Source organism: Drosophila busckii, chromosome 2L (assembly GCF_011750605.1).
Source record: "Drosophila busckii strain San Diego stock center, stock number 13000-0081.31 chromosome 2L, ASM1175060v1, whole genome shotgun sequence".
NCBI lineage: Eukaryota > Metazoa > Arthropoda > Insecta > Diptera > Drosophilidae > Drosophila > Drosophila busckii.
The window spans coordinates 14,104,932-14,131,502 of NC_046604.1; the positions used below are offsets into that span (position 1 = coordinate 14,104,932).

The following is a 26,571-nucleotide window of genomic DNA, read 5'->3' on the forward strand; positions in this document are numbered from 1 at the left end:
AATTTTTCTAAGGTGTGAGTCTAGACTCTGTTTGCTGCAATTGCTTTCGCCGGATATTGTTGTTAGTTTTTACTTTAGAGTTTTGTGAGTTTTTGTGTGTTTTTGCGTGTTTTGTTTTATTTTTTAAAACACAGCCTGCCTGGGCCTGCATTGAAGATTGCTCTCGTTTGTGTTGTTGCTGTTGCTGCTGTTGCTGCCGTGTCCTATTTGTATTTGCAGGCACCTCGCATACTCTCACACATTTATGTCTATTGGCGCGCGTCCATTTCCATTTCATTTCCGTTATTGCAAAACTTTTCGTATTAAATATATTTTTCTCTCTGTTCGCTGCGCCGCACACAGCGTTTGTTTCATTTCAATGTGTCTTTGTTGTAGGCACTATTTGTAACTGTTATATGCCCATTGTTGTTGTTGCTGTTGTTGTTGTTATTGTATTTATTGTTGCTGGTGGTTTTTGCACTTTGGCAAAGTTGTTTGTTGCTATTATTTCTGGTACTTTATGCGCCCGTTGCCATTATTGCACTTGTTTCCTTTATTGTAATAGCAGTAAGCATAAAAATGTTTGCATTTTGCATACACTAAAACAGACAGACAGACAGACAGACAGACACTCGTATTTATTTGTAAATGAACAAATATGCAGTGGGCGCTGCTCATTTAATGTTGGCCTACTTAGCGTATGAGCAATTTGTTGCTTAAAGCACTTGACTTAACCAACTAAACATGGCTAATTAGTGTGACAATGTGCTCATAAATAAAATTAGCTACAATACACTGCTTAGCACAGCAGCAGAGCTCTTAAGTTAGTTAAGCTATTATATTTTATTTTATTTTGTAGTAAGCATACATTGTCGGAAATTTTGAATGAACGTGGATTATGCTAGCAATCAAATTAAATATATATGTAATATGTATGCACATGCGTTATATAGTGTATAAACAATTGTATGTGTGTGTGTGTGTGTTTGCTTAGTTTGCGGTACGTTGCCAATTTGCAGCTGACCACAATTATTAGCGCAGTCTAATTAATTATACAAACTGTCAGCGGAATGCTAAACAAGCAAGTCGTAAGCAATTATTATCATAAATTAGGATAGCACTGCGTCCTTATACCAGAGCGCCATGCGATCGTCCCGAAACTTTGCGTTCGGCTCATTCATTGTGCTCATTCGTATGAGCGAATCGTAGCGATTGTATTTATATTCATTGCCTGCTTTTAGGCGCGCAGTTAGCTCTGCCGCTTGTATGGCCAGTTGCTTGGACTTTTCGATGGACAGCAGCAGTTCCTTGCGCACTGCATCAGCGCGCTGCTGTAACGGCATTTCCGGATTATTAGCTATGCTGCTGCTGTTATGGCCAACTGGCCGCATTGACAGCTTTGAGCCGTATTGAGACGCCTTCGACTTGATCGACACTCTGGATTGCTTGTCCGCCGCTTGTTGATGCGACACTGCGCCCGCCTTTGATCGCAGCGTCATGCTGGACGCCTTGTCACTTGCACCGCTGGCCAAATTGAAATTCTTCTTTGAGTGCTGCAGCTCACTTGGAGCCTTGGAGCGCATTGTCTGCTGTGAGGGCGATTTGCTGGCAACACTTTTAGCGCTGCTTATCCTGGAGCGCACACTGCGCTTGCTAATGTTGCTCACATGTGTTGCCACTGAAGACTTCGATGCCGAGCGCTGTGGCCGCACGCCCATCAGTGTTTTGATTGAGTGTGTCGAAGGCTTGGACAGCGTCACCTTTGACTGGCCGCCCGCATCGATGCGCTTAGCAGCGGCCATTTCCTCGTTGATGGCTTTCGAAATGGCGACCTCGCCCATTTGGGACTTGGCATCCTCGTAGATGACAGGCCCAGGCACAGACTTTCGGCTCGCCAACGAGCGCTGTGATACGGACTTGTTCGTATGCTCCTTTGGTGGCGGCCATGTGGCATAAACAGGTGGCGGATAGGTTGGGCATTCGGGAATTTTAATCTCCACGCGATGTCCACTGTTCGGTGGACCCACAAAGAAAGGATCAAAGATGTCGAAGCCGTCAGTTAACATTTTGTGCAATTTGTGTGTATTTACTTCTGTGCTCTGTTGACTACTAAAATTTAATTATCATTAAGCAACAGTCTATAAATTTGTTTTGCTCACTTGCTGTGCCACGACTTTTGTTACCGGTTGCTGCAGCAGAAAATTTTGTAAATTCCCTGCGTGTATGCTTAGCTGAAATCCAAATGTGTAATGCCACAAACTGTACAAAAACACATTGAAAATAAACAACAATTTGACAGCAAAGTATCAAGCAAGCATGTGAATCAAGGGAGCAGCAAAAAATAGTTTAATGTGAACAAGCTACTCACTAATTTAAAAATACTCGCGTAATTATAATAGCAGCTCTAGCTTAATACGTTGTTTCTATTATGAATTATATGAACTCAAGAAAGGCAACAAATAATCCTTTTAAATTGCTTTAATCATTTTTGATTGGCCAGACTTTAAAAGTTTGATAGCTCCAAAAAATTTTACTGATTCGCATTTAGAGCTCACACATTTATAATCATTTTAATTGTGTGCAGCTGCCAATTTTAAAATAAAAATTAATCGATCAATTTAATGTCTATTAAAAATTTGTTCATGCTGCTTAAAGTATTAATATCTCATTATTATATTTGACTATTAATATCTCATTCTTATATTTAAGTTTAGTAGTTTAGTAAACTAGCACTTATAGTTTTATTTTAATTTTTATGGTAATATGTAAATGAATTAAAATGAAATTCTTATACTAAAAATTCGATTACTACAATTTCACTATAAATTTTTTAATAAGTAATCAGCTGTAAGCTTCAGTCTCAGTCTATGCTATTCCTATATTAGTGCTGCACTGCTTTAGGCTGTAAGCTGCTAAAGCTCAAACGATTAATTGCAACTTGTGGCAAATTAATGAGAGCTCGTTCCTAAGAAATATCCTGCAACAACTGCAACATTGATATATTGGCCTAAGCACGTTAGGCCGCTTTCAATTTTGATAATGTTCCAAACAAAAATTTCCCAGAATTGTAGCTGCCTTCGGATTTTATGCCAGTACAACAGGCAACAGAATATTCGATTCGCATATAGTAGTTTTGTATTTCGATTTGTATGCTAAATCTTAAAAAGTGTGAGCAGAACTTTTGGTTATAGATGCTAAATCTAAGCAGAAAAGTGAACGGCCAGCAAGTGCCAGCCCATGCGCTTATCGTCTACGGCGATGGCATTGTCTACGGCGGCAGCGCGTGTCCGCCCAATGGCGTGCAAGTGCAACCAGCAGCTGCAGCAACAGCTACGAGGCAGCAGCAGCAGCATCGTTTGCAAACACAGCAGCGATACAGGCCGCGGGCTAATGCCAGAGCGACGGCCAAGCGACAGCAGCAAATTGGGCAACAACCCAAGCCACAGCAACAGCAGCAGCAGCAACACATGCGGCAGCATAATTCCTACGGCAATTGGCCTTTCGGCGGCATGAGCCAAGCACAAGCGAACTTTAATGGCAACGGACATGCAGCAGTCATGAGTCCGCAGACACATCCGCAAGTGCATAATTACGGCTCAATGGGTTTTGCCAGCAACATGGGCATGTGGCCGGGCTATGTTATGGTGCCAGCGGCGGATCCAAGCAGACCATTTGCCTTTGGCTTGGGTGCCACTGACTAACAAGTGAGCGCGCTCAAAAAAAAATATTTATAAAATAAAAGCTGTTATAGTCTATATAGCTTGAAGTCTACGCTAGTCCACAACCGTAGACTTGAAATATATAGACTGCAATGCTCTTTGTTAAAGAATTCTCTCTACGCTTTGCGTTAATTTAATGCTAGACAAGTGTGAGAGAGAGCCAAACCAGAGCATCATTTAGTGGTAAATTTCCGTCTTAGTTGCCAACGAACCTCATACGTGACATTTTGCGAATTCCGTTTTTAGCATTCCGTAATCGCTACGCAGACGTGTGTACACTGTGCTACAAGCATTGCGACTGGCGCACCTTTGCAGCAACGTTGTTAAAGTCTGTGCCTGCTACACTTTTATTTTATTTTTTTTAATTATTTCCGCAAGCAAGTTCTGACAAGATTATTATAAGCAGACGCCGTTTAATTGCCATAAACTTGCGCATTTTATTAAGGCACAAAAAAAAAAAAAAATAAAAGAATGTGCTACGTGTACATTAGGGTGGCTCAGAATTTAAATTCAAATTAAAAATTATTTAGCATACGATTTAGATATTTATTTTTTTATTTTAATTGTAGCCCAGAATTAAATTCTATGGGAGCTTTGATTAGAATTATTTCGAATTATTATTTAAATATTTATTTTTATTATTATATAATTAGAATTAAATTCTAAGAGCAACAAATGCCTTCAACGATTTAGAAATAAAATTTAGAAATCAGAGCTTAAATTAAAATTACAATTTGTTTATCATACGATTTAGAAATAAAATTTAGAAATCAGAATTTAATTTAAATCTACAATTTGTTAATCATACGATTTAGAAATAAAGTTTATTTATTGAAATGTAGCATCGAATTTTAAATTCTGATCATTGAATGCTTTAGCAAAGCTGCTCAGAACTTTGCGTTGCTAACGATTTCGCCATTTAGCAGCTTGCACATTTTTTATCATGTCCAAACGTCCCACCCTACTGCTGCTGTATTATGAAGTTAAGAAAAAAGTTGCACTTGGAGTTTAAGAATATATATGGCGTTATAATTTTGGCAGCGCCCAAGCACACTGCGCTTAATGCTTTGGTGTCGTCAAGTGCTCAGCATAAGAGCGACTGGAGCTATAAGATGCAATCGCTACACACACACACACAAACACACACACGTAACATGCTCTAATGATGATCCCTTAAGTCAACTTGCTAAAGCAACAGCAGCTTAGACACACTGAGATTGTCGCTGTCTCTTTCTAACGCTGCTGCGCATAAGCATACAATGGTATTAATGCCATAATTCGCACACACACACACACGCACACATTTACATGCTCTACAAGGATTAAGTTATATTAAAGTTGTGCACATTGCATTTGAGGCGGCAAGTTTTGTGTGCTAAATCAGGTTTTGTGCCTTTGACAGTTTTGAGCTTAAGCAAAGTGCAAAATACGGCCGCAGTCCCAAAAAATAAAATAATAAAAGCAGCAATGTTAAAAAAAGAAATGAAAAGTTGCAGCTATGCAAATTCGACTGACCCACATAAAAATAATAATAATAATGCTCTACATATATATAAAATGCAATATATAGCATAACTTGTGTGTGTGTGCGTGTGCGTGTGTGTGTGTGCTGCGCTCTCATTTACGCTGTTTTCGCTGAAACGTATAAAAATATACAATATTTTTATAAACTCGCTCACTTTGCCCATTTCTGCGGCAAGTTACAGGTCAAGTGTTAATTTTCTTAAATTCTTTTATTTCTTTTCTCTTTTGCGCTGCTCCTTTGTGCTGCCGTTAACGTGTGCGCATATTTATGTGCAAACTTTGCTTAAAGTTTAATTTAAAATACGGCTGCAACGCCTTCGAGCGAGTGCGGGCACTGGCTCTAAAAATTAAATCAAATAAATTGCATTTCTTTTGCTGCCAGTTTTTCGCATTTTGCAAATTCAATTTAGTTGCACTTGCTGTGCACGCCCAGATTGGATTTAATTAACCGCTAGCAGTTTAAAGTTGCTTTTAATTGCTTTGTTTCTATGGAATTTGCATAGCTCGAGCTCAAGGCAGCAGCAGCAGCAGTTGCTGCCAATAATTGTTTAGAGTTGTGCGCAGAGTTTTTTCAATTGCTGCAAGGCTTTAAAATAAATATGTCTATACACAATAAGAAACAAAGAGCTCAATAGCTGGTTGGAATGAGCAGCAAAAGGCGTTACCAGATTAAATTATTGAAGAGTTTTGAAGGTCTAGAGTAAAATAAATGGTCATAGCTTAGTCTAGGCCAATTAAAAATACGCTTAGACTATAAGGCAAACAATAATTTATAAAAATTATGAATTTCTTTTAAATATGGAAATATTGTTATTCTTCGAATTTCGTTTTTTTTCATATTTATGATATTTGCGCTTTTCTCAGAAATCAAAATATAACTCGGCGCACAGCGATTTAATTTAAATAAATACAGCGATTACTCCTACGTCAATTTATATGCTAACAACGAATTGTTTGATTTACTTAGGCGCATATTTTTATTATTTGTTTGGCAGTGTCACTTAAGTAACCAATGTGGCTCGAAAGCTATAAAAATTAAAGCCCTGAGCTCTGCCTAAACAAAAGTAACGACTTTAGCTACCGCTGCTGTGTTTGCTTAAGATTTAATGTGTTTTTGAATATGAGCGGCAGTTATGTTTAAAACTGATGTTCAATCCATTCTTCAGCGGGATTGCCATCGTCATCCACCAGCAGTGAAATGTCAGAATATTTAATTTTCTCCAGCTCAGCATAGATGCGATTGTGCAGCGGCAATTCGGGATGCTGTTTGCATATTAAAATATTATATATATAAGCTAAAGACAAACTTACTAGCTTAGCCATTTTCCAGCAATTCGCAGCTGTCTTATTGCGTGCCAAACGCAAGTTTGCTATGGCCAAATAGCCCCACACATCGGGCACAAACACTTCAGCCTCAGTGCAGCGTGCAAAGTGCTCAATGGCCCGCTCAAGCTCATTTAACTGCAGTGGCTTAATATTAAATAAATACAGCAATTTGTTGTTAGCTTAACTTACGTAGTAAAGCGTTAGCGCTAGGCCATAGTTGGCCACAAAGCTCTTCTGCGAATCGCAGGCAATCAAACATTTCTCATACGCCGCTTTAGCCAGCGCAAGTTCGCCTTGATTGAAGCTAAGCTGCGCCAGACGCAAGAGGCTCAAATAAAACATACACAGCAGATCTTCATCATTATCGTTGCTGATTTCTAAGAGGATGCTGAAGTGTTTGAAGGCCTCATCGTAGCGCTGACGTGAGTACTCTGCATTGCCATTGATATGAGCATGGCGATAACGCTGTTGAGAATTGAGTTTAAGTTGAGGTGAAATGTGTGGCAGCAAACTTTGCTCTAAGCCTAATTAATTGGCGTTAATTGAGCTCAAGAGCAGCAATGTGTGTTACTCGAATTTCAACATAATTCGTTGCTTTAAATTGTGTTAACTTAAGCTTAGAGCAAAGTCTGTATTTGATACCATAATTCTGCCTTCCTCAGTGTCCTTTGTCGTAGGGCTGAGTATTTGATATTTTTCCTCAATTTTACCCTGCAGCATTTTAAGCGTCGTCACTGTCAAATAACTTTCCTCTATGGGCAGCTGCTCGGCTATGTCATTGAAGACAACCTCAGCAAATTCATAGGCGCCCAGGCGTGCAAACATTTTAAACACCTCATAGAAACGCACAGTGCGATAGTCCTTGCTGCTTAGATCAATCACATTGGACATGAATGCGCAGTAGAGTGGGCGTGGCGTAGGCGGCAGCTGCTTTGACGGCACATCGTACAGATCCTCAAACTTCCAGCGTGTGTACTCCATGCCAGGCAAATATTTATGCCGCTTGTAGTAGCAGTAGAGCAAAATCCAAGCCTCGCGATCCAAGCTGTGCGTTCGGGTAAACACGCGCAGTTGCTCCAGCAGCTCGGCAAAGGCTGCGCCAGCGGATTGCTGCGCTGCAAGCTGCAGCTGATAGTCCACATAGAGCTTGAGCAGCTCGCTGTGTAAATCGTTTAGACAAGCAGTCGCAAGTGAGCTGTGAGTTGTTAACTCACACAAAGTATTCGCCATCCCAGTTGGTTTCACGCTTCAGCTGCATGTAGGCAGCGGCTCTTGCATAGTTGGCAAACTCCACATCGTGCAGCAGCAGATAAAAGTTAAGCAGCAGCTTGTTGCTGCACTGCACTTTGAGCTGCTCCAGCAGCTGCTTGGCCATGCCACAGTCGCCCAGCAGGCAAAGCGTGCGAAATTCCTCGAGCAAGCGTCGAGTGCGCAGCTCTTCGCTCTCATGCTGCACAACGCAATTGGCGAGACTTTGCCAGCCGCAAGCTTGCAGCTGCTGCTCAATGCGTTGCATAAGCTGCGCGTACATGTGCGTAAGCATTTCCTATTCGAAAAAACCACAAGGTGAGCATTTAAATTAAATTTAGTTAGTGAGTGTAAGCTACGCACACGAAACTCAATGTTTGTATGCGTGGGCATGCGCATGTTAAAGTCCGAGCCGCAAAGCTCCATTAGCATATTGCGTAGGTTGCCCAGTTGGCAGCAGAAGTAGCCGCGTCGCTCATCTACGCTGCTCACATCCTGGCTTATAATGTAGGCTATGATATTGCCCATAAGCTCATCAAAGTTGCGATACAGCTCCTTGAGTATATCACGACCATCATCGCTATCCTGAGGTGGCGCGTAGACATTGCAGCGCTGCAGCTTGGCAGTCCTCAAAGGACTTTCATTGTAAGCATCGAGTGCATCGTTGCGTTGTGTTAGCGGCTGAAAGAAGCAAAGCTTGATAATGGCAAACACGGGCTTGTCCAGCAGATTCATTGCAGATATGCGAAAAGTGCGTTTCGTTTTGCGGCTCACCGAGCTTAACTGGCTGGCAAAGCGCACGGTATTGACTAAAGAGCAAAGTTCAAACAATTAAATGTTAAGTTAATGCATTTTCGCTCAAGTATCATAGGGTAGTCAATCAAAGTTCGCTCAGCTGTTTAAATATATCTATAGCAGTTATAATAACTTATATAAGAGCTGGGCAAGTTCTTGCTCTTTGACTACAAATTGAAATACAAAATTCTTGCCCATCTACTTTTGCCCTACGATACTTAAGCGAAACTGCTTGCAACATGTTGCACCTACCATCTGGATAGCCAAATATGCTTAGATTCACCGGCCCCTCCAGCAGCACATTGGCGGGCACTTCGCTGTACAACTGCAGCAGCAATTCATATTCATTATGCACTATAGCCGCCTCGAGTATCTCACGCATCTCTTTGGTGAGCACAAAGCGATGCAGCGAATTATTAATTAACGCTTCGTCCTCAAACGGATTTATGTCGCTCAACTTCAAGTCCACACCTTCGGTTTTGAGCAGTTGCCGGAATAGACGCGGCAGCTTAATGCGCATAGTAGTTTCAATTTGATTGTTGCAAAAGCCGCTGTTCGCATCGCTTGTAAAATCGCGCTTTATATTCTCCCAGACAATGCAAGTGCTCTGTGCGCTTATTATCTGCTGACTGAAGCCATAGAAATTGCAGAGCGGCAGCACTTGGAACTCGTGGTTCAGATCCGCTTTGGTTGCGCGTATGCAAATGCACATGCCCAAAGTTTCGGCGCGACTGCTCAGCTCTGGGGGCGCATTATAGATCGACTCGAGTGTTATGAACGCCAAATTGCAGAAGCTAAAGTTCTTGAGCATGGGCAGTATGGAGTACATGTGCCAGTCGCTTGTTGTTGTAATCTTCTGGCACGTGGCCGTTTGCAGCTGCTTGTCGTAGCGCGGATATAGCCAAATGGGTATGTTGGCTATGAAGCGATTGTGTCGGAACAGCTGCAACAGATCGCAGTGACCACGTGATATAAACTCCAAATGCTCGGGCACATAGTCGGCAGCCTCCTCGCCAGCATCTTCGCCCTCCAGCGTTAGATCCAGCCAATCGCCAGCGCTTTTATCTGTCTCGGTTACAGTTTGCGACAATTTATGGAGCTGCGCACTCGACGCGGAAGTGCGCACCTCATGCACTTTCCTCAACGTGCCCTTGCGATGTCGTGGAATCCTTGCGTACATCGATATAACCAGCGGATTATCGCTAAACGCATTCAGCTCATCCAAACTGTCTTGTATTATGCCCATGGCAAACGTTGGCCGCTGTGCATCAAAATCCTCCTGCTTTATAATTGTTTGCGTCGTATAATGCTCCGACATTGTCTGCAGCGTATTGTTGGCATGATACAGATGCAGCTCCAGCGGATACGACACCGTCGGCAGTGTTATGCTCTTTAGCTGTATATAAAGAAATACGCGCTGCTGCGCTGGCTTCAGTTCTAGCCCCGGATTGGGCTTCACTGGCGCATCTGAGCCACGTTTGGTCGTCGCTCGCTTTGGCTTCATCGAACGCGTTGTGCGTCGAGCTACCGGCACCATTCCATTGCCTAAGGCCTTTCAATTGAATGCTATACAATATTTGAAATTTCGTATGCTTACTTGTTAAAGTGTCGTATGACATTCTCCTCACTGTATGCTCGAGCTGCAATCGCTTGAGATCGACTACAAATGCAGCTTTGAACTTTTGTTTTTGTTTGTTGTCTGTATGTTTAGTTTGTTAGTTATGTGATCGGGCATATCATGGTAGCCTGACCATATAAATTTACAAATTTCAGTATTATTGCTGAGACGTATGAGTAATTTTTTTATCAGCGTTTTTATATCTCCCTTTAGTTATTATATTTTAGTGCATAATAATTTCTATAACTTTTCGCCGCTGTTGATAATCACATTTTTAAATGTGAATGTGACAAATATTTGTTAACATTGTCCATAAAATAATTAGTTTGGTTTAATCGTCCAGGGGTTCCATGCTGCTCTTCGCTCATAAGCTAGAGAGAGGATCGCTTTCGTTCGTATGCGAGGATTGCGCTGAGCTGTTCGCTCTTGCGACTAAACGAGAGCGTCGCTCACCATCGTACGATGCTGTGCGCTGTGTTTTGTTTTGCTTACATATGAAACTTGAGGCTTATTAACTGATCAATTGAAGCTTAGCATAGTGTAATAAAAATATGTTTAATTTTACTTACTTTTCGTTATGAGTTCGTTGGCAAGCGCTATATATCTATAATAAATAGAGTTTATGCATAAGTAAGTTATTTGTTAGCTGATTTATTTACATTATGAAACTAATTTTATTATTTATATTATATATTTTAAATGTAATTGTTGCTGCGCACTCAAGCGGCGAATTTCAATTAACCAAATCATATATGGCCATAGCTTGTACAGTCAGGCTAGTCAATGGCTTTGATTAAAGCGACTAGAGGCTTTAGAAATGCATTTAAGTGGGTTAGAATAAGAGCAACACATGTGTGCATGCTAGTAGAGATATCATTCTTGTTGTAAACGTGGGAGCTATAGAAAATATTTTTTTTGTTAAGGGATTATCGCCAATTTTAGGTTTTACCTAACAGCAAGCGACGTTTGGAGAGAGAGAGCGACTTTGACAATTACCCGGGCTCTACCATAGCTTGAATCTCTGCTGTTGTTGCTATTTCTATTTCGGCTGCAGCAACGTTTATGTTGCTATTGCTGTTGATAGCTGTTGTTGTTATGATTCACTTTACACTTGTTTTGCATATTCAATAATTTTATCATTTGCTAGCAAGAGCATTGAGTATATTTGTTAAAGACTCTAATGCAAAATATTTATTGTTAGCAAATATATTTGTATAATTTATTATTATTATGCTGTCAGCTCGATCACTGCTTGTTCACTCGCCAACAGTCCCAGCACAACTGACCTGCTCCAGCCTCTGCTACTCTCAAATGCTTGGAGCGCATTTTCGCTCAATCGCTCACGTAAAATGCTGCTCTTCACTCATAAGCTAGAGAGAAGATCGCGAGGATTGCTCTGAGCTGTTCGCTCTTGCGACTAAACGTGGGCGCCGCTGGTTTCTGGCTGAGGGAGCGTTTTCAAATAAACAGAATGTTTCGCTCTCTCTCACTCTCCGCTCCAGCTACACAGCTGAGCATCCATTTAAATTTTGCTAGTGCTACATATTATGAAACGACATAGCTTCAAGCAAGGCAGAGTAAATAGTTTTTAATTGATCGACTCGGCAACTTGCTTCAGAGTGAGAGCAGCAGGCGGAGCATATCAATATTTTTATTACTAAATTAGTAAACGGATCAAAGGCGTTTTGACAAAAAACTGAAGCAATGTTTGCTTTTTTACAACTTTATTCAAGAAAATAAATACTTTGTAAAATTATATGTAATATGCCCGCTAATAGTTAGAATAAGTAATATTATGCTGTGTATTGTACACTTATAAAAATGCTGTGTTTGTTATTTAAAACTTTAGTGAGACATTTTAATAAATGTGAGCCAAGTTCATTGAAGTGCGCACTGCATTAGTTTACTATTAATATATAGTTTATATACTATACTCAACTCTTGTATGCGCAGCTTGTGCACAGATTTGCATTTGGTCAAGTGTTGGGCAATTTCATTATCTTTAATGAAAATTAAATATACATAAATATTTACAAGTACAGCGAGCTGTGGGCTGTGGGGTGTGTGTGGTGTGGATTCGGGACAGGCATTAGGCATTATATGTATGCATAAGGTCGAGTCGTGCTCTTGTCAAGCACGCACTTGTCAAAAATGTAACCGCAAAGTAGCAACATCAACAGCACGTACAGCCAGCAACAGCAACAATGCATTTTTGGCCAAGGCCAAACCAAAGCAAACAGCCACAGCAACAACAACATAAAGAGCAAGTGAGACACGTACTTGAACCTTTTTGGCCAACACTCAACTTACGACAGGTGTTTGTAGTTGTAGTTGTCATCAGTGCAATTGAAATGGGGTAATCAAGCTAAGCGAAGCGTTAATGAAATTATAAAAAATTTAAAAAAAATGCTGCTTGATTTTAAATGTATAAATATAAAATGTGTATTTTGTTTATATATATATTGTGTAGCTGTTTTAAGTGTAGCCGTTTAGTCGACTTGCTGTTTGGCTGGGCTGGCAGCCTGTGGCTGTTTGTTTTTGTATGTTTTGTTTGTCGAGGCAGCGAGTGCTCTAAAATCCGCTTTGACAGCTCGCCTGTCAGCTGAGCCCAGCCAGCCCAGCCCAGCCCAGGCCAAACGCTCGCCTGGGGATGCGTTGGCAGCTGGCAGGTGTGAGCTGGCGGCGGCGTCGGCAGCGGCTGTCGCAGGCTGTGTGTGTATTTTGGGCTTGTCTTGTTGCTTGGTTGGCTGGCTGGCTGGTTGGTTGGTTGGTTGGCTGCCTGTTTGCTATTTTGTTTGGTAGCTTCAGCAACATATGCTAATGACGAGGCACAGAGAGCCCCAAGCTTTTGTAAATGGGCGGAAAGGGAGTAGCACTAACATGGGCTGCCCACAGAGCACTCAGCTAGTTTAAGGCCCAGCTTGCCTATGATACGGAAGTGAGAGAGCGAGAGAGACCAACATTGGCTTCATCAAAATGAAATTTGCTAGCAAACACATAACGAACAAAGTACTTGGCAGGTAACTGGGCGAAACGCATGTTTGTTATGTTCAAAAGGCTTTAAAATGCGCTTTAGTTGCACAACTTGCCTGCCGCCTGCCCCATATGCAAATCGATTGCACTCATACGCCAAGTGCGCCCAGCTGGCAAAAGCTTTTGCGCTTGACACAACAAAATCAATTAGACACTTGCATTTACATATGAGGATTTGTGCTCAACAACAACAACAACAATTACAATTTAATGTAACAAGCGCATGCTAATGTTGTTCATTGTCTCTAACACATGCCATTTGCATTATAATGAAAGCTTGGCACGCCACTTCAAATGCCTTGAGTATAAAATAAAATTCAATCACAGTGGGGGCCAAGTGCAGCAGGTTTTTGGGGCTGCAAGCCACGGAAGCCAACCTCAAGCAATTTCTAATCAAAAGCTGGCACTAAACGTGAAGCCAACGAGCAAACATATATGAAAATGCCAGTAAAGCTGCTCAAAGCAGCTCAGCTCAACTCAATACCAAAATAGCTTCGTTCAGCGAAAACAAAAAAGCCACAAAAACCGCACATAACTTCATGCTGAGAGCTAATCACAAACACACACACACACGCATACACGCATACATGTGTGTGCTATCATACCTATGTGTAAAAAGCAAAAAAATTTGTTAAATAATACGAATATGTGTAACAAAGAACATAGAAGAAAAAAAAAACTAGCAGCTGTCGCCTGAAAGTATGCAAAAGATTTGGCAAGCAGCAGGATGAGAGCTAAAAATTTACACTGCCTGGGATATATATGTATATATATATATTTATTTAGAGCACTGTGTAGAGCTGAAGCAGCATGAAAATTTCATTTGAAATTGAATATGAAAGAAGCGCGCGAGTGCGGCAGCTGCTGCAATTGACAATTATTATTATTGTCAGTGCGAATGAAAAGCCACAGCCAGACAGACAGCAGGCGGTAAGCAGCGAGTAGTCTGGCCCTGGTGGGCGTTGGTATTCATATGATGGGCATGCAGCTCATAGCAAAACGCCAAACAGGCTCGTTTGGCTTCAATAAAATCCAATAGGCGCATTAAAATCATTTAAATTCTATTGTTTTTCTTTTTGCACACACACACACACACACACACACATATATATATATATATATATATAACTTATGCACACGCTGCGCGACAAATGCCACGTAAGCTGTTTTCGTTACGGCTTTTGTGATATCAGTAAATGCATATTTAATGGCTTACGCGGCGTATGAGCGCTGCTGCTGCGATATGCCCAGCAACTCTTAAAGCGACATAACTCACAGAGCGAGTCGCTCACTTAAAGCGTTGACAGCATCATTGCAATAAATACATAAATCGTTGCATTTAAATTCGCAAAATTCAAACGAATCCAAGCTCGAAGTTTGGCTTGTTTGCATAATGCAAAGCAGTCAACACTGTTACACACACACACACACACACACACACAGCGAGCGATATGTTGCTGCGGTTTTTATTTTGCAATTCCATGGCAAGTAGCATTTTATGCTGACAGCAGCCAAATCGTTTGCTAAAGTCAAAAAAGGATTTTCGCTTGACACTTTTTGCGCGCGTTGATTTGTTTGTTGATTTGCGTAACATGCCGAGAGGTGAGCGCTGAGCAAGACACACAAATCCTTTTGAATGCCAACGACGCTTGTTTTACGGCCAAGTTTTTCATTTGTCGCATTTATAAATTATTTAAAGTGTCGTGCCCTCTTGGGCTTGATGTATGCAAGTGTTGGCTGAATGAATGTGCATCATTGACCTCGTGACCTCAAATGTGCGACACACACACACACACACATACAACATTTACGATGGCAGCTAGCTAGTCCAGTGACATGACAAAACCATAAACAGTGGCTAAACAAGGTGCTTAAATTATGCCACAGCTTCTCAAAACCGGCTGTAAATAACAAGCCGGACCCAGAGCCAGACCCCCAGATACCCCCCAGACTGCTGCTCTATTCATATTTATGAATGCATAGATGAGAGTGTGCCCTGGCGCTGGCTGCCACAAATTGTAGCCACTCTTGCGTCCTCAACGCTCTGCCGCTGTCCTTGCTGTCTGCATATCCTGGCTTGTTGCTAGTTGTTGGTCGCACGCTTGACTGACTTGGGTTTTGAGCAATCAACGGCTCACACCAGTTGTGTGTGTGTGTGTGTGTGTCCTTTACATATATTTACTTAATGCTATTCATCTGGCAGCTGTTAATTCCCACTGAATCGTATTATATATCTATGTATATCCAATGCGCATTGATGCGATTTTGAGTTTGATTTCAAATTCTACAAACTGCGACGACTATTGAATTATTTGTCTAAGCGTCTAACCAACAATTTAAATTGTCATTTTGCCTTTAAGCACATCTGCTCTTTTAGCCAGAGAGCTTGTCACACTGATTGCCAAGCTCTCACTCTCTGCAGTGCTGTGCTGTGTTTGTTTACCTGGGGGGCTGGCTGGCTGGCCAACTTGTTTCCTTCCTGTCGATGACTTGCCACATCGTCGACGCAACACAAACGATTTTAATTAAAATCGGATTTGGCAACGACGATTTCCGGGCACTTAATTGCATGGGCTACGACATTTGTTTACACATTGGGCAACAACAAACAAACATAGAGAGTTAGATGAAATAAAGAAAGACAGTTAGCTGACAGACGCCTAAATAAAATCATAAAAAAATCATAAATAAATGCTTGAGAACACACGAATGTTTGCCCAACGGACATAGCTGTGAATCCGTAAGTAAATTTATGAATACTTTTTATTTGTTTCTGTGCTGTCAGCTTTACTGAGTGTGCAAGTGTTTGTTTGTTTGTGTGCAGTATCCTGCTGACTTACATTTTGTTGCTGAGCGTAATCAAATTACAGAAGCCAGAAAGCTTTGGGATGTCACGGCAACGAGCAAAATATTATGAAACTAATAAGTTGGCTTCCAATGAAGCTAAAGTCAAACAACAATAATGCTAGGGGGGGCGGGGTCGTCTCCAAGGTAAGCTCAGCTGATAACAATTGAAGTAAGCAAGAAACTAAATGAATAGCTGCAGTAATATTTTTAATTTTGTATACCAAGTAAGAAACTTAATTAAAATGCTATGCGCATCTAAGTCAAAGGGTTACAGCTTAATTGCATTAACAATTAGTTCTATAAACAATTGGCTTGACTGTTTAGTATTGTTTGTTATTTGCTGGAGACATGCAGCAGCTTGGGCTACGCCTTGCTCTAGCTTTGATAGCTATGGCATCAATCGCTTGGGCCAACAAAACGAAACCGTTAATACATTGTCCACCTTGGCCCAATTGCATGACATTGGGACTGTGCTGCCAACGAACGAGACCTGCAACCAAAATCAAAAATGGCACCAGATGGAATCGACTTAGACAGAAATATTTGCGCAGCCACGAACATTAATTTAAAAGTTAGCTTGCTGATTAATTAAAGGCGGAGCATTAATAGGGGCTAAGCAAGCGACAAGCAGTAGAGTTGAAGTTGCAAATATTGTTTCATTCGATTCATAATAAATATAAAACTATAATCAAAATTAATTGACATCTTCAATTGAAATTAGTGCTAAACTATTTCATATTGTTTCATTCGTTTCATAACAACAGCACACAAAAAATAAATAAATAAAAATATAATTAAAAGCAACTTCCATTGCAATTTGTGCTAAACTAACAAACTTATTATTAAATAATATAATACATTTTATAATAATAAAGTTCCGCTTTAAACTTCATGTTGGAACTTCCGCTTGCTGCGCCTGCAAGTTCCGCCCGCATTCTCTTTGCTCTTCCGCTTTGAAGCAATAATAAACAGTTTCCGTCAGTTGCCTGACACATTTACAATCCTGCAAGCAGCTTGTCTGCCTAATGATATGTAAGAACCTAACTCAGATAGCTCGCTCGCCTCGCTACGCTTTGTCTGTGTGTGTGTGTGTGTGTGTGGGTGAGTGGTCAAATATAAAACGTAGTTGCTGCGGTTATTGCTTGATTAATTTCCGGTCAAATGACTACGCACACTAATGACTATTTAATGTTACAATTTACACTTTATTGATTTCAATGTGTGTGTGTCCGTATTTAATGCAAAGCGACACTTGAGCGATTTCATGTTGCTCAGTTGATGAATTGAGCCATCAACGACTCGACGTTACTCTAAATCAAAAACTTGGCATCTCTGACTCTGCGCTGGCAACTTTTGCAGCTGTTACCACTTAGCAAGTTGCACGAAAGCCACAGGCGCCTGAAGCTGCAACTGCAACTGCAACTGTTGCCTGTCACACAAAATTGCAGGCAACTCAACTTGTGTAATGGGTCGCGTGTTTGCGGTTTTTTGCTTGTCCCGTTGGGAGCTTTTAGCTTGTGCCTGTGCCTGTGCCTGGACTCGGGTCCGAGCTATTATTTTGCAGCATTATCTCGTCATATTTTGTGAGTCTGGAATTTGCAAATGTCCGCAGCCGCCTGCAGTTGCAATTTAGCTGCGAGTCCCCCCAAAGGCGCACGAGCATGCAAATAACATGCTGCCTGAATGTCTGACATACTTAGCAGCTGGAGTTGGCATAAAAGTCAGAGTTCATATGCTGGGGGGGGAGGCAAAAGGGACACAGGCTGCTAATTCAGAAGAAATGTTTGAAATTACCAGAGTGTGGGGGGACACAGCATGTGCGGATTTATCTTTAGCCAGGCCAGGCAAACAGACAGACACAGACTGGCAGCACTCATAGTTCATCATGGCCGCGTTCGCTTTGGCTTTCGTATCACGTATTTTATTACATCGTTATTCATGACATTGGTAGCTCACTCACACACACACACACTAGATGGAGGCTACACTTAGCTTAGCGCTCTAGCTATATGAATTTCCTTAAGTGGCAAGTTTCAGTCGCTGCCGCCGTGACTGCTCCACGGGTGTGTGTCTGTTATTCAAAATGCAGTTCAATAGATTTGCCAGTGCCATAAAAAAAGCATTAACTCTCGCCTAAGCAGTCATAAGATGCCCCGACATAATTAAATTGATTTGGCACGGGTTTATGCCCCGAGATTTATGCGCGTCTAGGCATAAGTGATTTTTGCAAATTGAAAAAGTTGCCCCCCTTATCTCATATTTGTGAAATTTGTTGCACATAAACTAGCTGAGTGTATGGAATAATTGAAAGCAGCTCATAAATGCTGCAAGTCCGAGTACGAAAAAGTTATGTGGACTGTCAAAAGTTGAAGCATTTGTAGTATGCCTCACACACACATACACAAAAGGTATGTTTTTATGTATAAAAACGCTAGAACAACAACAACTATGCACGGCCATAGCTCAGAACAAACTTATAAACTATGCTATGGCTGCTTTTGTTTATGTGTATGCGTGTGTGTGTGTGTGTTTGCCAACTTTGCTAGCCCGAAAGCGTTGCCGGCTGCAGCACAAAACTTCATATCAAAATACCAAAGCAAATATTTACATATAATCCTTGTGTGTGTGTGTGTACAAAACTCAACTGTACTGAAATTTTAGCTTAAGTTCGCACACACACACACACCTTAAAGCAAAAGTACAACAAGGCTAACAAGCTATAAGAACAATATTACCAGCTACGAAATTCTATATATATAAATTATTTCTGGTATTTCCATAAGCAGATGTGCTACGTTCAAGTATTTTGCAAAGTATTCAAATGGGTTCGCTTTTGCGTACATAACTGGCCCAGGAGTCAGACATGACTTTTAGTTTTGCCTCAGTACATCTCTGATATTGATGAAATAACTGTTGTCTGCCAAATATGGCTGCATTGAAAGTGTTATGCAGTTGAGCTTGTAATCTAAATTCAACTAGAGCAATGATTGCCCAACAAAGCATGCTATGATTTCTTGCGTTTGAATAAGCAGCATGGGCGGAACTAAGTATGCAATGATTTTTTTGTAAATCGAACAAGCGAATTGCGAATAAATGAATTTATGCTGTTTACAAAATACGCGCAGCCATTTCGAACGTCATTAGCGCGCCCCTAAAATTAAAGCAACAACAGCTAATTATCGCACAAGGCGACCTAATTTTGTGGCAAAGTGTGAAAAAAACAACAACAACACGAGCCTACAAGACGCAAAACTAAACGAAATGAAACTGTAATACAGTTTGGCATGGCCTCGGCTGGGTGGTGGGGTGGGGGCGGTAGCCAATAAATGGCAACGAGGCCAAGCACCTCTAATGCAAACAAACACACGGAACCACAGGGAAATGTAATGCTCTCTCCCTTGCTAATTGTATGTGTGTGTGTGTGTGTGTGTACGTATCTGTGTGCTTGTTTTTTGCTAATTAGCGAATAACCGTGTTTAGATTGCAAACACTCATGCCGGCAAAAGAAATAACAGACGCCGGGCAAATTAATTGCCAAACAAGTGAGTGCAGAGTTGCCAACTGAAAATTGCTGTCCCTGCAAAAGGCCTAATGCCACACACACACACACAGAGATACACACAAGCACATTGCAACACGCACATTGCAAAAGCGCGGAAAAAATTTCAGAGCTCAGGGCGTTGACGACACAGCCACACCAGCTGCGCTTAGTTAATTAGTTTAGCAGCCTATTGAGCGTGTGTGTGTGTGTCAGTGTGTGTGTCTGTCTGGTGACGTCGTAGGCTCTGCCGCTTGTCATTTGCCGTCATTCTGGTTTTAGCACTGGCTTTGCTCCCTTGGCCAGTTGCGTGCGTTTGCTGTCAGCAGTCGTCAAGCTTTTTTTGACTGCCGCCGCCCCTCGACCTACCACGCCACGCCTTGCCACTAACTGATGAAAGCTTCAATTACAGCAAACCCAACGCGCTGCTGGCCATTGGCATCCTTCAAGCCGCTAAGCAAGCCGCATCGCACTAACAGTGCGAATAGATTTGCCTCCGAATTGGCAGCCACAAACGCAAATTTGACTCTCGATCTGCTGGCGATTTGATTAGCAAAGCGAAATTTAGACAGCAGCAGTGGCTGTGTGAAATGGAATATATTGCTAACAGTTAGACTATAGACTATAGTTATAGTTGATGCGAAATTTGATTATTGTCACCAGTAGTTCAAATGATTTTGCACAGCAAATTTTAGTGTAATTTTAATCAAGCGAATTCGTTGCTAAACATTTACGAATATGAAGTGAATATGAAAATATTTGCCTTGCACTTAGTGTTAAATAGTTATAGCATAAGCAGTTATAGATCAAGTTGAAAGCGAAGCGTGTTAAAGAGAATTTTAATTAAGAAACTAATGTAGGAATGTGAAAAGACATAAGTAGGTATCGATGATTGAATGAAGTTGGCATCATCGATACATTATGATTTAATTAGGATTAGTGGCAACGCTAGATTAGTGGAAACTCGACTGCGAAAGAGTTAAGTTAAGTTAAGCTAAAGAATATATGTGAACCAGTTAATTTACTTACTTATATACATTAATTGAATAAACAATTATAACGTACAATTATAACGTACTATGTGTATTAATAGTAAGTGATTGGCAGCCCCTACACTAATAATTTTAGAGTAAGGCCAAAAGCTCTTTGTAGCCAACTTGCTGCTGTTGCTAATTTCAAAGCTGTAACTTGTTGACAAAATTCGGATACATGAGAGTCTAAATAAACACTTTGTGTTTCTATAGTTTGCTTTTGGCAAAGCGTTTATGCATTTTGATATAAACTTATTTATTTCAAACACTAAAAATATCTTTACTAATAAACTCCTTTACTAAAGAAGTCAAAATTCAGCTATCACATCGACTACAGACGCTTAAGTTTATTTTTGCTTTGCCCGAATTGTCTGCCAAATGCCATTTTAAAATAATCTGAAAATTGAACTACAAATGGCAAACAACACTCAGAGAATACGAAAATAATCTTAATATTTGATCAAAGAGACTTGCATAAGCTTAAAGACTCAACGCAAGAGCTTTGCACAAATTTCAAGCATGTTAACAATTTAAAATACAATTTCGAGAGCCAAAAGCTATTCAATTTTCTCACTCAGCAGCAGCGGCAGCAACAAAACAAAACACAACGATAACAACAACAGGCGCATAGTGTGAAACTTTTATGTTTTGTGAAAACATAACCTAAAGCCCGTCTGCAGGCTCGACCACGCCCCCGCCCCCGCCCCCGCCACACTCAATGCTCCCACGCTTCATGCTGAGAGTAGGCGGCGACTACAGTCGATTCCCTGGGGTGTATTTTGAACTGAAGCTAGCCAACGCATGTTCGAGAGAGAGAGCGAGAAAGCAAAGCTCGAGCTCCATTCACTGAGTAAGCATTAAAAATTGATGAGTTCTTAATTTGTGTTGCGCTGCCATATTGAAAATAGATTAAGTTCTATTATTTGCAGTCATGATGTGGATTAGCAGCGGACAGGACACTTGAGCTAACAAAAGTTTTCGGCCAACCAGCGCTCCGTTGCCTTTATAAAACGTCATCATTAATCATGCTGACAAGGGCGCTGGGCGATTTTCATTTTCAGTTTCATTTCATGCAGCTCCGTAACGATTTTGTTTACGCCGAGCGAGCGGCTCGCGTTTTGTTTGTATAATTTATGTGTGTGTGTGCCTAACTAGACAACGACGACGGCGTCGCGCCCACTGCCAGTCAAAAATATAATTTTATGTTGCTTTGTTGTTGTTATTTATGCACGGCGCCCATCTAATTGCAATTTCCGCAGAGTCACAAAAATGTTGCAAAATTTATGAGCACAAAACTCAATAAAATTCAGCAGATTGCAGCGCGCACACACACACAGACAGACGCAGCTATTGACAATTTGTTGCTGCATTGGCTGAACATTTATTTATGGTAATGCCCCAGCCCCAGTTTGGGCACAGAACTTTTCACGGTAAATTGCACTGATCGCGGTTTGGATTTAGCCAAAGTGCAAAATTCGAGGCAGCAAATTTAATTAACAACTTTTGTTACGCAATTTTATGAAGTGCCACTGTGCGCTGTTAATTAGCAAATATGCGCTGCTTGTTGTTTATTTTCTTTTACTGTATTGAGCACTGGCCATTGGTATTTGTGTAATTAGCTTGGCACGCATTTAATTTGAAAATTTAATTAGCGCCAACAAGCGCATGCGGTCTGATTATGTTTTCATAATGCTGCAGCGCGTTGTCAAAGCTGCACAAAACATTTTTTTAATATTTACAGTTTTTTTTTCTCTATCAGCGCTGTCTGCTGCTGTTAATTATAAAATGACATAATGCACTTGTCATGCCGCTTGTTATTAGTTTGTAATTTTTGTTGTCATCTATTGATTTTTCCCTGCATAATAAATATAAGCAGCGTAATATATTTAAATTGTGTAAGCTGCAAAAAATGTGTGTGTGTGTGTGTGTGCGTGTGTGTTGCAATTCAATTAAGCACAAAGCCTTTTAGCACAATTAATATTAATATTAATTTTTGTGCATTGTTATTTTAACAACAATTGCCTTGATTTATTTTATCTGCTGCTTTAAGCTGTAATTAGTCAGTCGCCTAAGCTGACCTTTGAGACGCTGCTACACACACAATAAATGTCGAAAAGTTTGCGTTGCAAACGCCGTTTGGCCATAAGCCTTATTTATTTGTGGGCCATAAATAACGCTTAACGCATCTAAATCTTCAACTTTGTGCGAATGTGTTCGCAATGGTTGACTGGCTCTTCGATTGTTTACCCACCACACACACACACACACACAGACACAGGCAAAGGCTAAGACTAACTCAACAAGGCATTAGCTGCAGCACACAACTCGCTGCAGGAGTTAAAAGTTAAAAAGAAGCATAACATAAATGTCGTTGTTGTTATTTGTTGAGCGAGTGAGCTTTGTTTTAAATTTTAACTAAAATATTTAAAGCTTAAGCTTTTGTTACTTGATTATGGCTTGTTTAGGCGCTTAGTTTGTAAATATAATTATTTATTGCATTAAAAATAGAAACAAATTGCACAAGCGTCAGAGTTATAAGCAGCCCATATAAGTATGCTTTAATTTTTAATTAGCGTTTATTTTGCTTTACTTTGTTAGCAAATAACGCAGCAAAATTTTAGTTAATAATTCTTTTAATTTAAACTTGCGTATTAAGAAATTGTACTTTGATACTGTAAGTATTTAATAATATTTTATTTATATAATAATACTTTGAATGCGCTCTAAATTTCTTATATATATATAATTGGCGCATATTGCCTTTCAATTTTAACTAACAAGCAATGCTTCATGAATTTGTTGATTAGCTTACTTAAGCTTTATTCGATATGCTGCGTAAGTTGTAAAAATAAATATATTGAGCAGTAACTATGAACTAAATTTAGTGCCATGCGTTGTGCTTGACGCAATTGCTATAAACTGATAAACAAACATAGCCATAAATACAAACTGTGTGTATGTGTGTGTGTGTGTGGCATTTGGTTTTCATTGCCTTCATGTTCTGGCTGCCAACTGAAGCCTGCCAGATGCCAGTTAAAAAGTTGTGTGTGCCGCCCACGCATAACACAATTCACAAAAAATAAAACACAAACACATCGAAAAGTTACGCATACGTAGCGTTAGCCTTAACCTTAACCACAGCCCCCAAAATGCCAGTTTTTGGCACCTACAATGCTTTTGCTTTGTTTTGTATTTTTTTTTTTTTTGGCAGAGTGCAGACAGTTGGGCGCTTGTGGCGGACAGCTTGGCCACGCCTTGTGTACTTTGCACACAAATTAACATATAAATTGATTTTACACACAGCAAAGCGGTACAGGCGACTGTGTTATGGATTGTGAGGCAGCAAAGAGAGTGAGAGTGAGTTGAGTTGAGTTGAGCTGAGGTTGGGGCCACAATTAGTAAAAATGCTGCTAAAAATATTTCAATGCACTTGCATTTTAGTTGCTCGACAGTTTTATTATTTTAAGCAGCTAAGCAGCTGTTAGTGCCATTTTGATTGGATTCCATTTACTTTGTCGATTGACCGTCTGACTGCAGCAGCTTATTGCTCGATTCTGCTGCAGGGCATTTGGCAAATTGTTTAGCCTGTAAATCCTTTAGCCAGACAGCCTGCCTGCCTGCCTGCCTTGTAACTAGGTCAAGTGGAAAGTGTTGCTCTGTGTGTAAGCCGGAAAAACAAGCAAACTGGGCAATGGTCGAGCAGGTCAGCACAGCAGGCAGCTTAGACTTATTATTGTGCAGATAAGACAGCAATAGTTATCTTTAAAATAACCACAAAATCCATTTGAATTATACAACAAAGCAGGAAGCAAAGCAAGTGCACAGCCTGCCGAAACCGAAGCCTTGGCCAAGTTAATTACACTGCGTATGTGTGCGTGTGTGTGTTTTGCTTTGACCAGTAAACTGTTTGGACATTTGTGTGCAGCTGCTGCAGCATCAAGCAAGCGCTCAGCTTGTTTATTTGTGGATTTTATGCAGCAGGTGTCGTTGCCTTGCGTGTTCTTGTTAAATACCTTGACAAATATTTAAGCGTAATCATCGGTCAGCCAGCCATACACAAAACTGTGTGACAGCAGCAGCAGCAGCAACAGCAGCAGCTCTTAAATATTTTATTTAACTTCTACGTAGGAGCAGAGCAAGTGAATCAATGTGTATTGAACAAAATAATTACAGCAATGATTCGCATATTGATCTAACAATTTGCTATAAGATTTTGTTTAATTTCAAATAAATATAAGAGCAATACATTAAACTAATAAAGCTGTAAGCAAAGCAAATATTTGTTGTCGTTTGTATAACTCAATTCAATTAATCAATAGCACTTTGATTTTAATACTTTTAGAACTTTTTAAATAAAAATAAAATAAATAAAAATTATTGCTTACCTTTTTGAAAAAACGTCACTTAGCTGCAATAAAAAAATATGTTCAATATTTTGCTGGAATTTAAAAAATTGCGCATACGCTCGACTAATCGCTACGGTTACCTTAGCAGCTTAAGTATTTGACTGAATTTCAATAAGTAACAGTGCTCAATATTTTATTATGCACATGAGTTTTGTGTTCTTTTTTTGTTTGGGTAATTTTGTTTTTTTGAATTCTTGGAATTCATTGTTAGAAGTTTTGGCTTTCTAGCGAAACTTGAAACTGCAAAGTTGTGAGAATTTTTGTGTCGCCGCTAGGCAGCAAATTGATTTGTCAAACAGGCAGCATTAAAAATTGACAAGCAAACAAATTGAGAGTCTCGTAGTAACAACACGTGTTCTTAGCCCCAACTGGGCAAAGGGACCAGGACCAGGACCAGGCCAGAGCATAATATTATCCCTTGCCAGCTGACAACGGGCGAGGCGACGCTTTCTCGCTTTATTGTCAATATTTTATGAGACTGAATTAATTTTGGAAAAACAGTCAACAGCTGCTGCTGCTGTTGCTGCTGCTGCTGCTGTCGCATTTGTTTGCTTATTCTAACTTTTGTACGATTAGTTTGACATATTAGAGCTGAAACTTTTTTTATGGCCAACGGGCAGCCATTTTATTAGTTATGCAAATTAATGTGCGTACATGCGTAAACGAACGTGTGTGCATATTTAATAACAGCCCCCAAAAAATATTGGTCAAAGCTACTAAAAACTGGCAGCCGGCTAGTTTAATTGGATAAGTTTTTGAGACACAAGTAGCTGCTAATTAGCTAGACTGAAGCCTAACTAAATATTTATGTGCCGCAATTTATGAGCGCAGAGACTTGAAGCGCAGCATTAATTTGGTTAATAACTTTATAAGGCACGCACACATTTTTCACACAGCGTTTAAGTCGCTGGGACTAAGCGTAAGACACAAGCCATGGGCATGACCGTTAGGCATAAAATAGAATTGAAATAACCATACGATAAGCTCAATTTGTGCGCAGCTTTAGTGCGGCATTAGGCTATACATAAAGCAAAGATAGACGCACACACACACACACACGCACGCTCTCTATCTCTCTCTATGTGTGCGTCACTTCCGCTTGTAATTGTAGTTACAATGTCACAATCACCAGACCATATAAACGCAAGCAAACATCGAAAGACACACACACACACACATTGATGCTGTGTGCGCTTTTAAGTGGCAGCAGCAACTGGCAGCCCACTTGGGCGCTTTATTAGCAAAGTGAAACTTAGACAATGCCAACGCTCCGAGTTGTGTCTCTCGCCTACGCTTAAAGCTTCAGCCACAGCCACAGCCATTGCCATTGCCATTGCCTTGGCAATATTTACAAGTCACTTGTTTTTATGCGTACATTAATTATGCGCGCTTTTGCTTTCGCCGCTGCTACTTATATTCCCTTATTTGATTTTTTTGCTCGCTCTCTCGCTTTGTCTTTGATTTTGTTGCCACAATTCGCGGCTCTGGCTTTTCGCAAATTTACACG

The 26,571-nt window shown here is 40.5% G+C and overlaps 3 protein-coding genes across 4 annotated transcripts; 1 reads left to right on the plus strand and 2 right to left on the minus strand.

Annotated features, from left to right (window-relative positions):
* Positions 1–818: 818 nt before the first annotated feature.
* LOC108600941 lies at positions 819–2,247 on the minus strand. Of its 2 annotated transcripts, none has more exons than XM_017988784.1 (2): positions 2,139–2,247; positions 819–2,088 (listed from the first exon to the last, which is right to left on the minus strand). In XM_017988784.1, exon 2 carries the CDS (start codon positions 2,043–2,045, stop codon positions 1,089–1,091), a length of 957 nt encoding a protein of 318 aa, XP_017844273.1. In that variant the 5' UTR covers positions 2,046–2,088; positions 2,139–2,247; the 3' UTR covers positions 819–1,088. The 2 variants fall into 2 exon arrangements, with proteins under 2 accessions (XP_017844273.1, XP_017844281.1); XM_017988792.2 differs by having other exon boundaries at positions 819–2,085; positions 2,139–2,245.
* Positions 2,248–3,170: 923 nt separating this feature from the next.
* LOC108603789 (50 kDa gamma-zein) lies at positions 3,171–3,680 on the plus strand. The gene has a single exon (XM_017992928.1). The coding sequence runs from the start codon at positions 3,171–3,173 to the stop codon at positions 3,678–3,680; it is 510 nt and encodes a 169-aa protein (XP_017848417.1).
* Positions 3,681–6,180: 2,500 nt separating this feature from the next.
* LOC108594539 lies at positions 6,181–10,308 on the minus strand. The gene is made up of 8 exons (XM_017979742.2): positions 10,189–10,308; positions 8,844–10,136; positions 8,160–8,605; positions 7,763–8,094; positions 7,191–7,707; positions 6,738–7,013; positions 6,534–6,683; positions 6,181–6,485 (listed from the first exon to the last, which is right to left on the minus strand). Exons 1-8 carry the CDS (start codon positions 10,208–10,210, stop codon positions 6,360–6,362), a joined length of 3,162 nt encoding a protein of 1,053 aa, XP_017835231.1. The 5' UTR covers positions 10,211–10,308; the 3' UTR covers positions 6,181–6,359.
* Between the last annotated feature and the right edge of the window lie 16,263 nt (positions 10,309–26,571).